The sequence below is a fragment of the Pinus tabuliformis genome, chromosome 6, assembly GCF_031772625.1.
Source record: "Pinus tabuliformis cultivar Carrire ecotype Pingquan chromosome 6, CPIR1, whole genome shotgun sequence".
Classification (NCBI taxonomy): domain Eukaryota; kingdom Viridiplantae; phylum Streptophyta; class Pinopsida; order Pinales; family Pinaceae; genus Pinus; species Pinus tabuliformis.
In genome coordinates, this window is record NC_142292.1 from 1,867,821,903 (window position 1) to 1,867,837,064 (window position 15,162).

The following is a 15,162-nucleotide window of genomic DNA, read 5'->3' on the forward strand; positions in this document are numbered from 1 at the left end:
CCTCTTTTTTTCAAGTTGTCAGAAGTGAGGATTTTCCCTTTTAGGAGAGCCCAAATGAAGAATTTAATTTTTGGGATGGCTTCAGACTTTGAGATAGTTTTCCGATGATTCCAAATGGGCTTGGGGTGTTCACTATTACAAATATACTGATGGGCAGCTTGAATTGTGTAATTGGACCCCGAAGGATCCCATCGAAAGTTGTCGATATCATTTTTTTTAATAGGAGCGATGCTATGGAGGTGAGCTTGGAGAATAGTGAAACTCGCCTTGAGGTCTATGGGAATGGCTGGAAAAGTCCATCCCTTCCAAATCTGAGATTGGGTATCCCATTGGGAGATCTGATCCAGATAATGAAGCCCTATGTTGTCAAAGAAGGAGAGAATTTGATCAGTTCCAGGTTGGCTGCTGATAGGCTGTTGTCCCATAATTTTGTCTACTCCGATTTTGATATTGGTGCCGCCCCTAGGAACTTTAGAGATGTTTTGGGCTAGGAAGGGGATTGCTTTCTTGCACAATCTCCAGATTTTGGAGCAACCTCTGTTGGGGATATCGTTGTCCAAAAGGTATTGTCTTGGAAAATTTAGATATTTGGCCTCCAACACTCTTTTCCACCAAGCTGAATGGGCGCTGATGAATCTCCAAATGATCTTTCCACCAAAAGCCAGATTTAGGAACTTGGGAGATATGATTCCTAGTCCTCCACGATCGTGGGTTTGAATGACTTGCTTCCAACTAACAAGATTGAACTTACTTTTTTCAATTTCCCCCCTTGTCAAAGGAAGTGGTGGAGAATGATTTCCATTTTATGATGGAAAATGGCAAGTGCTTGCAGAAGCGTAAATTGGTATAAGGGAAGAGAAGATAGACCTGTTTTCAGAAGAACAAGGCGACCTGCTGGATTGAGCCATGTGGAACCCCATTGCTGCACTTTCCTTTTCATTTTATCTATGATGATATCCCACACTTCAGCTTTCAGAGGACCAGGACTCACTGGCATGCCCAGATAAGTGAAGTGCTCCCAATCTAAATTGCAAGGGACCCCAAAGGTGTTGGCGATGTTATGAAGGACTTGAGTTGTAGTGTTCCAGCCATAGATGCAACTTTTGAGTTGATTAACCATACCTCTTGAGTAGATCATGTATTTTTCTAAGAGGGCTTTGAGGCGGTGGGCTATAATTTTGGAAGCTCCTCCTATTAACAAAGTAGCATCAGCAAATTGAGAGTGATTTATGTTTTTGAACCCATTCTCGAATTTAATGCCAGTAATGAGACCGACCCTCTGATTGTGGTCTAAAGCTTTACTAAAGGATTCAGCCATCAAGATGAACAAATAAGGAGAGAGGGGGCAGCCTTATCTTAGCTCTTGAGAAGATTGGAAGGAGGGTCCAGGTTTGTCGTTAACAAGAGGAGAAATCCAAGGGCCAGAAATGCAAGCTTTGATGAGATCAAGGAAGGGCGCATCAAATCCCATTTTCTTTAGAACAACAATGAGGAAGGAATGCCTGACTCTGTCGAAGGCATTGGCTAGGTCTAATTTCAGAATAAAACCTTTTCAATTCTAGATTGGCTGGAATGAATAGCTTCTTAAACGAGGAGGATAGAGTCAGAGATTTGCCTATTGGCCAAGAATCCTCCTTGGTTTTCAGAGATGATCGAAGGAAGAAGAGGTTTGAGGCGAGTGGCAAGGATTTTGGTCAGGATTTTGTAAGAGGAATTGCAAAGAGAAATGGGTCGAAATCGGGAGAAAGATGAAGGGCGGTTCTCTTTGGGAAGAAGGGCAAGGTGGGTGGCATTGGCGAAACCTCAAGTTTTTCCCTTACGCTGAATCCATTTTATCATTTTGACTAGATCTTTTTTAATTGTTCCCCAGTAAGCTCTGTAGAAGCATATTGGGAAGCCATCTGGTCCAGGAGCTTTGTCCGGTTGGAGAGTCCAGATAGCTTCTCTTATTTCTTCTTCTTCAATCTCCTTGACCAAGCTATCATTTATTTCCTTGCTGATCCCAGTAGGGAGATATTGCAGCAAATCTGAATAATCTTCCTCCTCTTTCGTTTCTGTTAGGAGAGCGTTGTAATGATCTGAAGCTACCTTTCTAATAGCACCTTGAGTGGTTTGAAGATTGCCTTCTCCATCAATGATAGATGTAACATTGTTCCTAATTTTCCGAACCGTAGCCTGCTTATGAAAGAAAGCAGAGTTTTTATCTCCTCCTTGCAGCCATAGCTGCCTAGATTTTATTCTCCATTTCTGCTCCTCCTCTCTGTTGGCGCGATAAAGCTGGAAATAGAGTTCACTTTCATGGTCCTTGTCTTCCTGCAGAAGTCCTCGTTCCTCTATTATGCTGTGAATGTTTTCTAGTTTGGTTTTTATTTCTTGTTTTTCTTTCTCAGGCTCCGTGTAGCAGTTTTTTGCCCAATCATTTAAGGCGTATTTAGTCCTTTTTAGCTTATTTTCCCATATGTACCCCAACGATCCTTCTATGTGCTGACACCAAGCGCTTTGAATGATTTCTTTGGCAGCTGGGATGTTGTTCCACAGGGGGCTGTATTTGAAGGGGATGGGCCCTAAGGGGCAGTGGGCTTCGAGGACAAGAGTAGTGGGATAGTGATCAGAAGGAGAGAAGGGAAGGATGGTGGCGTAGGCAGTGGAAAAGGAAGAAAGAAACATGACATTCACCATAATTCTATCCAGCCTCTCCATGATATTGCCTTTGCCCAACCTGCGATTGCTCCAGGTGAACCTTCGATTTTTTGGGACAATGTCAATAAGATCGTGATCCTGCATGATGGTCTCCAATTGTGTTCTATAGGGATCTGGATTGAAGCAGCCTCCTCTTTTCTCATTTGAATGTAGAATGAGATTGAGGTCTCCCCCAAGAATAATACTGTTGTTTTCTTCTTCATCTATATTTGCTTTGAGGGCAGCCCAACACTGCTCTTTATCTCTATAATGGTTTGGTGCATAGATGCTATAAATGACTATCATTTGGCTGTCTCTAATGTTCTCTAGAATGGTCTTTATCCAATGCTGGCTGACTATGTCTGTTATGAGATTCCATATGCTGTGATTCCATAGGGTTGCGATTCCCCCGGAAGCGCCCCTTGATTCGCAAATGCTGCCATTGTACTACTTTTGTTGACCAATGATTCCTTTCATTTCTTGATGTCCTTGTTTTGTTTCTTGTACCAAAAGAATTCCAGGTTTCTCATGATTTATAAGATCTTTTAAGGCAACTATTTTGGAGGGGTGCCCTAGTCCCCTACTATTCCAAGAGAGAACTTTCATCATTGAGTATGAGGGGTACGGAGAGTTGCTCGCCCTCCTTGCTCCTTGTGTACTGTTTCTTTTTCATATTGTCCCAAGATATATGACTCTATGGGGTTCTGAGTGCCCATGGCGATATCCTTCTGAGCGTTTTCATCTCTCTGCTGCTTGGCAGACTTCCTTCCTGGCCCATGCTTTTTTTGTGTGTCCAAAGCTGCTCCATGCTCTTTCGAAGTGCTCCTGGTAAGTCTGGATGAGGGAGGATCTTGGGATAGGGAAGAGGAGATAAGCAGGGGAGGATCAAATGCATCAGCTTGGGGCAAGGGGGGGGATTATCTTCAGGGGGGAGAGGACAGAGAAGGGATTGGAAGATGGAGAAGGAAGAGGATGGGGCGAGGGAAGGGAGGAGTTAGAGGGGGAAGAGGAGGGAAAAGAAGGATTATGAATGGGAGGATCAGAGACAAGGGGTGTTTTGGAGATGGGGGATGTCTTCTTTTTCTTAATTGTTTCTCATTGCTCATCCTGTGAAACATTCTCTACATCAACTAATTTAGTACAGCGGTTGGAAAAGTGGCCATATTCGTGACATACCTTGCATTTGAACGGGATCTGTTCGTAGTCCAATTGCTGGATATGAGTCCAATCGTCCACTTTGAGCTTGATGGCCTCAGGAAGGCCTTTTCCTAGATCAACTTCTACGCATATGCGAGCACAAGCTTGCATATTATCTTTCGGCTCACTACGATCAATGAATCTTCCAACAACATTCCCGATAGCTCGAACCGATTCATCTCCCCAACAGTGGAGGGGAAGGTGAGGGAGCCTAACCCAAATTGGAACAACGCTCGGAACATCCAGCTTGGGATCGAAATCAGAAGTCCATTTGTTAAGGTATAGGCCTCTGGAGTCCATAAAATATGGTCCATTTCTGAAGATTAGATCTTTGTCTTCTCTTGACTCGAAATGGAAGGTGAAATACCCTTTCCCACAGAATCGAATGGAGATTTTGCCTTGAATTTTATCAGCCGAGTTTCGTTCTAACCATCTCTGCACTATCTTCGAAGATGGCCAGAGACCAGTAAATTGTCCAATGAGACCTCGATCAACTAAAGAAAGAGCGGCCATGCGAGGTAGAGCTGGAGGCAGATTGACTTCTTGCAGGACATCGAGCTTCTTCACAAATTTGGAGATTGCTGGGCGTGGTCGTTGAGGAGGTAATGACTTAACCAGAGCAGAGAAGGCCTGTTGGGCAGCGGCCGCCTCTGGTGAAGCTTCCGGAGGGGCCATGGCTAAGAGCTGAAGGCCAAGGCAAGTTTAGAGACGGCTTGACCTAGCGAGAGCAGGGTGCGCATTTTTTTCTCTCTACAGCACGATCATTATCATAGTGCAATAAAAAAAAAAATCATAACTTATTACAATACTCATTTTCTACATTTTCAAGGATTTAAAAATCAATTTAACCCTACCTCAATCAAACACATACAAAAAGAATTACAATACTGGAGTATAAATACCTAGTCCACAATTGACTACATATATCAAGTTATTACACACATTCTAAACCACCTAATGGTGTACACTATACCAATCTTCTTTTCTTCTTTTGTAATCTAAGGAAAATAATGCATTTAAATCTAAACAAATTCTTGTTACGAAAATTTATTCCACTAAATTCAAAGTATGCATAATCAACCCTTCTTAATCATGTCCATGAGATTTCATCAAAATAAATTCTTCATTATATACACAAATAATTGCTTACCTAACGGATATAAGTTAATATACATCCTACCCTCATACATAATATAGCAAGTACATCTTTTAGCTTTCCCTAAAATGGTTTCCATAACCATTCACACCTACATGTCTTTTGAACCCCTTCTTTATTAGGCATGGCATATCTCAACCTAGTCCAGAATAATTTCAAATTATCTCGTGAAGGAAACCAACCCATAATCAACATTAAACAAGATCACAAATTAGATAAAAGAAACCACAAAAATTTCATTCTTAACCATTAAAAAGGTCTTCATAAGAGATATTTTAACTCTTTAATGTTTGTGCATTAGTTATGCACCTACATTCATAGTTAAAAATGACTTGTTGGAGCTAGCTTACATTGAGTTCTAATTAGCGTGGATAATTTCATAAGCAAGATTAGTATTATAAACTCAATCATTACACTAATGAATTTTCAACCTCATACCTTTTACACAATACCAATCCATACACACTAAGTATTCATTCCATACTAAGTGATGGTTTTTCTTGGCATGTGTGATTTCATCGGGAAAATGTGGTTTTATGAGAGATTTGTTGGCGTAAATCACATGAAATTTCATTTTTCGATGCATTTCAAACCCATTGAGAGATTTGTTGGCGTAAATCACATGAAATTTCATTTGTCGATGCATTTCAAACCCATTAGTGTGGTTCATCGTCAGGACAAGTTGAAGAATCAGATCCAGCATGCATGTTAAATACTTAGAGCAGAACATCCAACGGCTATAATCTTTGACCAGGCAATGGCTATATTGACTAACGCTAACTTTGACTAGGAAATGGCTAGTTAGACAGGACCCGGGGTATAACTATATTAAATTAAAAATTAAAATGAGTCATAAACGTTATAATAATTTTATAATTAGTTTAATTTTTATTATAAATATATATACACCTATATAAATATTAAATTAAATTAAATGATTATTAAATTAATAGTTAGTTATACATAAGAGGTATTAAGTATTTTCTATTTATTTTTAATTTTTATTCCTATAAATATTAAAATAAAATAAATTAAGTATTATATAGAATAAAACTATAATATATTAAATTCACATGGTTATTGACTAACGACTATATTGACTAACAGCTAACTTTGACTGGGAAACGACTATATTGACTAACAGCTAACTTTGACTGGGAAACGACTAATTAGACACGACTCGGTAAAATTAAAAATTAAAATAAGTCAATTAAAGGGACGTATGAATTTACATAAAAGTTTTAATAATTTATTATTATGAATAAATATTAAATTAATATAAGAGGTATTAACTATTTTTATATTTATTTTAATTTTTATTCTAAATATATATATATATATATATATATACCTAAAATATTAAAATAATTTAAGTATTATATAGAATAAAAATATAATATATTAAATTCATAGATTTATTTAGTTGTTTAATTAATTGATAAATTGCTTAATTATTTTAACTATAAATTAATAAAAATATTATCTTAGATCATTTTCAAAAGTAATAAATTTTGTTTTTATTAATTAAGTTAAAATTATTAGAATATAATTAATACAATATCTCATATTATATAAACAACTCATCAAAGACTAAAGGCCAATGAGAGAAGGATACGGGATAACAAGGGGAAACTAGACCAAGAACAAGCTAAAAATGAGGGAGGGGAGGAAGGGAAGAAAATGACTAGGAAGAAAGGGCTGGGATCCAACAACCACTGATCTTCCATCCGTCCTCTCTATTGAGATTGTTCGGTCTTTTTTCAATTTCAAGGGCTTCCCTAAATTTGCGATGATGGAACTGCGAAACTTTAGCAGTAACACTCGCCTCCTCGATACAAGCATGATGTTTGGTATTCTCCGCATGCTCAACTAAAGCAGAAGACTTGGTTCTCCTATGCTTGAGGTTAGCTGCGTGCTCACTAATCCTTTGATTAATGGAGCGACTAGTCTCACCAATATAGAGGGTCCCACAGGAACAAAGAATAATATATACCCCTTTCATGTCCTTAGGGTCGATAGGATCCTTCACAGATCTGAGGGACTTACGAATGGTGTTGAGGGGTCTAAAGGTCGAGGGGACATTATGCTTCTTAAGAATCCTTGCAATCTTATCAGTAGTCCCCTGCACAAACGGAAGATGGACACCTAAGACCCGCTCTTTCGGTTCTCTTTTAGTTAATGAATTTTTGGCAGCTTTGAGGAAAGCTTTCTAACCTAGGTATCTACTATAACCATTCTCAACAAAGACATTAAGGAGGTGGGATTTCTCTTTCTCGAAGCTCTTTTCATCAGAGATCCTAAGGGCATGAGTAGCAAGGGTGTTGAGAACACCCAACTTCTGAGCCGGGAAATGGTGGGAATTGGCATGAAGACACTGCTTCGTATGTGTTTTCTTTCGAAATACTTGGTGGGAGAGGGAACCATCACTATTCTTAGAACTTTTATGTAAATTCATACGTCCCTTTAATTGACTTATTTTAATTTTTAATTTTACTGAGTCGTGTCTAACTAGTTGTTTCCTAGTCAAAGTTAGCCGTTAGTCAATAAATCTATGAATTTAATATATTATAGTTTTATTCTATATAATACTTAAATTATTTTATTTTAATATTTATAGGAATAAAAATTAAAAATAAATAGAAAATACTTAATACCTCCTATGTATAACTAACTATTAATTTAATTTAATATTTATATAGGTGTATATATATTTATAATAAAAATTAAATTAATTATAATTTTTTATAACTTTTATGACTCATTTAATTTTTAATTTAATATAGTTATACCCCAGGTCTTGTCTAACTAGCCATTTCCCAGTGAAAGTTAGCCGTTAGTCAATATAGTCGTTCCCTGGTCAAAGATTATCGCCGTTGGATGTTCTGCTCTGAGTATTTAACATGCATTCTGGATCTGATTCTTCAACTTGCCCTAACGATGAACCACACTAGTGGGTTCAAAACGCGTCAACAAATGAAATTTCATGTGATTTACACCAAAAAATCTCTCATAAAATTGATATAGATCACAGAAGCTTCAATTCAACAAAATGTGTTTTTTTTTTTTTAATGGAGACTACACAGAGATGGGTCTAAGATAGAATGGTATTTCAATTCTTTTGCAGTTGATCTCTTTACAACTTCTTATAGACTAGTATAAAAAATAGGAAGTGAATTTAGCACAAATTTAACTTCGCGGTTATTAGAATGAAGATTCCACGGTTAAACTCAAGTATGAATTTGCAACAATTATTCTAAAACTTTAATGATTATCTATATTAATTCTCTGTAATAATTTCAGTATTATAACTTTAATATAAAAACTACGTGAAAAAAATACCATGCAGATTTGCCCATAATTTTTTTTAGCAATAAACCTAAAGATACACGACAAGAAATTGAATTTTTCATAATAATCTCAAAATTATAACTTTTAAATGGAATAATAAGAAATGGAAAGAAACTCCAAATTTAGTCTCTCCATAATTATACAAATTATTTCAAAAGTATATCCTTAAACCAGAAAACATGAAAATGGATTCCAAGCTAAATCTCCATGCAAATTGAAAGTTAAACCATGAAAAGTACAACAAGATGAGGTACCAACTTGATGCTAAAGTACAACAAGATGAAGTACAAGCTTTGTGCTAAAGTGTTGTAATGTTTTTTTTAATTTAACTTTTAAGCTGGATAGTGCTAGAGTGCTCTAACATGCTTTGTGCTAAAGCGTTGTAATATTTTTAAAATTATAGCTTTTAAGCACGATAAACTATGTGGTAGAGTGCCCCAACATTTTTATTTTATTTCATGAAATTGGAGGGTATTATTAGTTTAGAAATTACTTATATATTTCTAAAATCTTAACAAAAAATAGACAACGAAAAAATATTTTGGAGGTCTGTGTCAAATTTTTTGTTTTTTTCTCAAAATTTAGCTTCAAACCAAAAAGAGTCCAAAATCAAAAATAAAAATAAAAAAGTAAAAACAAATTCAAAACTAAACAACATGAAATTTTAACCTTAAACCTTAAAAAAAATAATAATCCAAATTACACTTATTCTAAAAACAAATAATCAAACACACAACAATTCAACATGGATCCAAAATCATGATTCATATATTAATACACTAGCAAGCAAGGGTGCCCATTTAACCCTAATCCTAAGGTTATAGCTAACTCTAATACCCTATATAATATTATAATGAAAAAATTCCAAATAAAAGATAAATTATACATCAAATCCAATAACACTCACATAACTCTAACCTATCTCCAATAACCCTAAATCCACAAATCCTACTTACATCTTCGCAAACACTCTATTACAATGAACAAATGAATCCACAAATGCTACTTACATCTTCGCAAACATTCTATTACAGTGAACAAATGATGAAGTACTTTGATATCCACGAACGCTACTCACATCTTCGCAAACAATTTATGCCAATGAATAAACGATCCAGCTCTACGACGATTCCAATAACCTGATAATCTTGTACTTGGGAAGTTGATGAGCATCATCCACAGGTCAGAAATTCTACGAGTAGGGTAGTCCGAATTATGATCACTTTGAATGTACTATTTGAAGATGAAGTTAGCTCTACTAATAGGGTAGTCTGGACTTATGATCACTTTGGATGTACTATTTGAAGATGTAGTTATCTTTGAATCTCGATATCAAATCCAGTTGAGTACTCAACTCATTGGGTCAACAAATGCTATTTAAACAAAAAAAAAAATTGGTCAAACAAGCAAACTCCTCATGCTCTTTCTCATAATATTTTTATTCAGGTTGAATCGAATGCAAACAAATATTACAAAGGAAAATATTTCAGAACTTTTACACAATAATGAAATAGCCAAGGAAACATGTAACTTGAATATTAAATTTATGAGAGATTCATTTCTAAGACCGAGAAATAGAGGAAGGCTAAGATAGATGTGTGTAGTCCCAAATTTGGAGTGATTTTTGAAGTAAAAAATCAGAGTAATTGCAAGTATTACGTTCTAACTGGATAGTATTAGGAACTACTTATCTTAAGCTAGAAAAATGCTCAATGAAAGGTAAGAATGATAGCATTGTTTCATTTCTTGTAATATTATTTGAAAATTGTTGGTAATGGTGTATAAGGCGAATATTCTTTTGAAATCAAATTTTGTTCATTAATTTATGAAATGCTCACATAAATAAGTTAAAATAAATACATCTACCAACATAATAAAATCTATATGTAAAAAAATAATAGTAAAATATTTATATATAATAAAACAAAATCCTCTTGATTAAAAATAAGAATTTAACAAACTAACCCTAACATCAACCCTGAATATTTTCTGTCATGGCAATTTCTCATTTGCAAAACCTAGAATTTAGTTACCCTTTAAATACAATGAATCAAACAAAGCTACTATAAAACCTGGAAATCCATGTAAATGTCACTAAAATTATGAGTCCAAAGTCAAATTTCAATAAACCTGGAGATCCATCTGCATGACATAAATTTTGAATCCACACATAAAGATTTATAGTTTTAAAAATTTCAAAAGTATTAAATCACCCTCCACTTGAAGTTGCCAGTGGAGATTTTTCGGATCAAAGCCAAATAAGTCAGAATGATGAAAATCAGATGGCCATTTCACAGGACGAAAGTTGGATGAGAACCTCCATTAAATAACGCCTTCGTCGTAATTAGGACTGTATAGATGGCACATAACACCTTGCTTATTCTTCATTATGGGTTATTTTGATTATTCCTTGAATATTTGTGCCATTGTGACTCAATATGAATTAAAATTATTTTTAATAATTAAAATATTTAAAATATTTGATTTTTGAATTTCGTAATAATATATAATTTATTTTTAATGATGTTCAGACAATATGGAGTAATTTAGTATCATAATGTACTAAATGATGTTTATATCACATGTAATAATTGGGAGAAGATATTATTACATGATTTTATAGTAAAAATAAAAATAAAATTTAGATGTATAGTTTTGAAATAGAATAAAATTAAGAATATTATTAATTTTATTATATAAAAAAATAATATTTTTATTATGGGTTGGATTATGAAATAAAAAAATATATTTATTTGATTAATTTGTAATAAAAAATTGTTTATGTTTATAATTTATTGATAAAATTATATAGAAGTTAAGTAAAGTTTTTTTCTAGAAATCACATAACAGAAATTTTTGATTGACGTTTCGAACACAAGTGTGGTTCATCATCAATTATAAAAAAAATTGTTATTTTTTAATTACTTAATAATAAACAGAAAAGTATCATCATCTATTTATAATTAATTCTTATAAAAATGATTAAACAACCCAGTAATAACATAATAATAAAACTTCAAAAAACAAAAAACACTGATGTATATTGATATATTTATGATAAGAAAAAAATAATTACACATATTCAAATGACAATATTAAAAAAAAAAATTCCATTTAAATTTTCTCGAACAAAATTCTTAATACAACATAAAATTGATCAAAAAAATTTACACCTCAACCAATTTAATTCCTCTACCTGCTTTATAGAACTAATGTAATACATGCTTTATAAACTAATGTAAAATGAATTAAATTAATATTTAATAATATTATTTTATTTTAAATATAATTAAATTATTAATGAATTAGATTAACATTATTTTATGAATATTTAAAACATTTTCGATAGAAATTACATCGAAAAAATTAAATCTACACATTTAAAACCAACAAATATAATTCACCATTAAAACAACATTATTTTATTTTAAATATAATTAAATTATTATTTATAATTAATAAATATTTTTTCTTAATTCATATAACAATTACATTTAATAAAAACTCTTCGGAATATTTAATAAATTAGAAGTTAAAATAGATCTGCATCACCGTATTTCATAAACATAAAAACGCGCAAAAACAAAGTTGATGAAAAACATTGTAAACCCCATCTTCCCATAACATCAAATTTGTAAACAGAACTGCCCATCATTTGAAAATTCCCCACTACATTCAAATGTTCACCAAAATACTTTATAGGCATAATAGTAACAGAGCCTCCAAAATATGAAAAGACAAAAAATTGCTTATGTTGTTCCCAGACCAAAACATGATATACCAATGTCTATTAACTTTCTACAAAACATTGCATCACACAATTTCAACTAACATCTAATTTTCCGCTTAAAGTTTGCATTTCATTTTTCAAACCTCTCAATTTCTCTTCCAACTCGAAAAGCTGCGCACTCTCCTTCTCATCCAACCATTCCTCCACACTATTCAGCATCTGCACAATATCCGTTGCCACTGTCACATTCAGCTCTCCTTTAGTCTCGGCTTCTTTCACTCTGCTTCTCATGTTGTAAACGTAATTCTCTAAATTGAACCTGGCAGTGTGTTTCTTCTTTACCTCTTCATCATCCCTTCTGAATCTCTCGGCATCACCTGTCATTTTCTTGATCTCCTCTTTGCTCAGCCGACCACCATCGTTCGTTATAGTAATGAAATTGCTTACCCCACTTCCCCTGTCCCGGGCTGACACCTTCAGAATTCCGTCTGCGTCCAATTCAAAGACAACTGCAAGGCTTGGCACTCTACAACGGGCCGCCGGAATTCCACTCAACTGAAAATCACCCAGCAGATTGTTGTCCGCAACCATTGCTCTCTCGCCTTCATACACTCGAAAAGACGCATCTACCTGATTGTCACGCGATGTAGTGTAAGAATCCTCTCTCTGAGTTGGAATGAGAGTATTTCTGGGAACGACTACAGACATTACACCCTTGTCAATACTGATTCCAAGGCTCAAAGGCGTGACATCCATGAGGACGAATTGGATGCCTTCATTGTTCAAGGCTGCCGCCTGAAGTGCGGCGCCATATGCAACAGCCTCATCGGGGTTTATGCTTTTGCAGAGTTTTTTTTCATGAAAGAAATGTTGAAGGAGTTCCTGTAGCTTTGGAATGCGGGTGGAACCTCCTACTAATACAACTTCGTTAATTTCTTCTTTGCTCATCCTGCCATCTTCGAGACATTCGCTGACGATTCGCATGCACTTGTCAAAGAAATCGGTGTTGAGCTCTTCGAACTTGGCTCTTGTAATTTTCATGTGAAAATCCAGCCCTTCGTATAGAGAGTCGATATCAATCACAGTCTCTACCACGGAAGACAAATTTCTTTTTGCCCTTTCGCATTCTGCCCGGAGCCTCCGAAGAGCTTTAGCACTTGTGTTCATTTCCGTTTTATTTTTTCTATTGAAATGTTGAACGCAGTGATTGAGCATTCTGTTGTCAAAATCTTCGCCACCCAAATGCGTGTCCCCTCCGACAACCTTCACCTCAAATTTACCTCTCTCGATATTAACAATGGAAACATCAAAGGTGCCTCCGCCAAGGTCGAAAATCAAGACAGTCTTCTTTCCATGGGAGGAATAAACCTCTGTACCAAATCCGTAAGCTATAGCCGCGGCAGTGGGTTCATTAATTATTTTCATGGCGTTAAGACCGGCAATCGTAGCCGCGTCTCTAGTAGACCTTCTCTGAGAATCGCTAAAATAGGCGGGTACAGTGATAACGGCATTCTCCACTTCAGAGTTGAGGTACGCTTCGGCCGTCGTCTTCATTTTGATTAATACCATCGAAGAGATTTCCTCGGCTGCAAATTCCTTCCTTCGACCCTTGTAATCAACTTGGATAAGGGGCTTTTCATTTTCTCCAGCAATCACAGTAAAGGGCCAGAGTTTCATGTCACTCTGCACAGAGGGATCAGTAAATCGCCTTCCAATGAGTCTCTTGGCATCAAAGATGGTATTCCTGGGATTAGTGGCGATCTGGTATTTTGCAGCGTCTCCCACAAACCTCTCGGAGGGGGTAAAAGCAACGCAGGAAGGAGTGGTCCGGTTGCCCTGATCATTAACAATAACTTCGACTCTGTCTTGCTGCCACACTGCTACGCAGCTGTAAGTTGTCCCTAGATCAATGCCAATAGCTTTACCTTTACGTTTCTCATCCATCTCCATGATTAATATTAATCGCTAGTAACAGCAAGTTCACAATTCGTATCCGTGGAGACAGAGCGGAGCATGCAATTTATAGATTTAGCAGAAAAATTCTGGACTACGGAAATCCACTATATTTAATTTTGTTTGGCCTTCTTGCTTGAAAGTGGCGGTATGCCAAATAAATGGTTACAATTACTTTCTTTAATTAACATGATGTCTATTATATTCGAAGTGAAACTCGACACGGATGAAAATTGAAGTCAGATTTTCAGACATGTCTCAGTGAATAACGCCGTCAGGCATTTCACCTCATACAGTCATTTGTTATGGGAGTCGTCTACCTAGTACCGAGGCGTGACTGGACATGATCGGAATTCGGGTGAAAAATTTTAAAAAAAAATTTAGAGAGTTTTTGAATCTTGTTTTTAGGGTGGAAAAAGATTCATCACCATCAAAAATTTCTAGGACACCTAAAATTTTGAAGTTTAATAATTATCACTTGGATTTACAAAAATCCTCGCTTAATTTTCTCTAAAATATGACTAGAATTTCCAAAACTTTCTAGACAATTTTTCTGGCTAGTTAGGCTACCACTTTGTTCACCTTGATGCATTGTCTAGGGTTCCCACACAAATTAGTTATGGAAGTTATTTTTTAAAAAGTCTGATTTCTTAATTACCCAAAATTAAAACTTAATAATTTAAATTTAAATTCCTCAAAATATCTATTAAATTTTAAAAAAATAATGCCGAAATTTCTACTACACGCATGAAAACTTAACTCCGCTGAAGAGGTTCACACGTCATAGTGAATCACACCCTAAATTGTAGGGAGTTTCACAGAGATACGTTTTTGATTTGAAATCGTAATCGCCCATGACCATAACTAATAGTTAATAAATAGATATCATCAGTGCGTTGGCGCAGCCATAACTAAGAGTTAATAAATAGATATGGGTAATTATTGAAAGCGTGGGTGCAGATATGAGTTAATAAAAGCTCAAAACTCTTCAGCAGATAATGGTTTAATAACTGGAACATAGTACACTTAATTATTTAGACTTAATTAAAACTCACCCTTTCACTTTAGAGATGTGATTCTGTGGATAAAATATAATAAC

The 15,162-nt window shown here is 35.1% G+C and overlaps 2 protein-coding genes across 2 annotated transcripts; both read right to left on the reverse strand.

Annotated features, from left to right (window-relative positions):
• Nucleotides 1–3,774: 3,774 nt before the first annotated feature.
• LOC149266592 (uncharacterized) lies at nt 3,775–4,551 on the reverse strand. Its single transcript, XM_089408738.1, has one exon. It carries the CDS (start codon nt 4,549–4,551, stop codon nt 3,775–3,777), a length of 777 nt encoding a protein of 258 aa, XP_089264864.1.
• A 7,652-nt stretch (nt 4,552–12,203) lies between these two features.
• Nucleotides 12,204–14,054, reverse strand: LOC149266593 (heat shock cognate 70 kDa protein-like). The gene has a single exon (XM_089408743.1). It carries the CDS (start codon nt 14,052–14,054, stop codon nt 12,204–12,206), a length of 1,851 nt encoding a protein of 616 aa, XP_089264869.1.
• Between the last annotated feature and the right edge of the window lie 1,108 nt (nt 14,055–15,162).

What these genes read in the sequence shown, in the direction of transcription:
- LOC149266592 (XM_089408738.1), bottom strand. Translation starts at nt 4,551, where the DNA reads ATGGCCCCTCCGGAAGCTTCACCAGAGGCGGCCGCTGCCCAACAGGCC.
- LOC149266593 (XM_089408743.1), bottom strand. Translation starts at nt 14,054, where the DNA reads ATGGATGAGAAACGTAAAGGTAAAGCTATTGGCATTGATCTAGGGACA.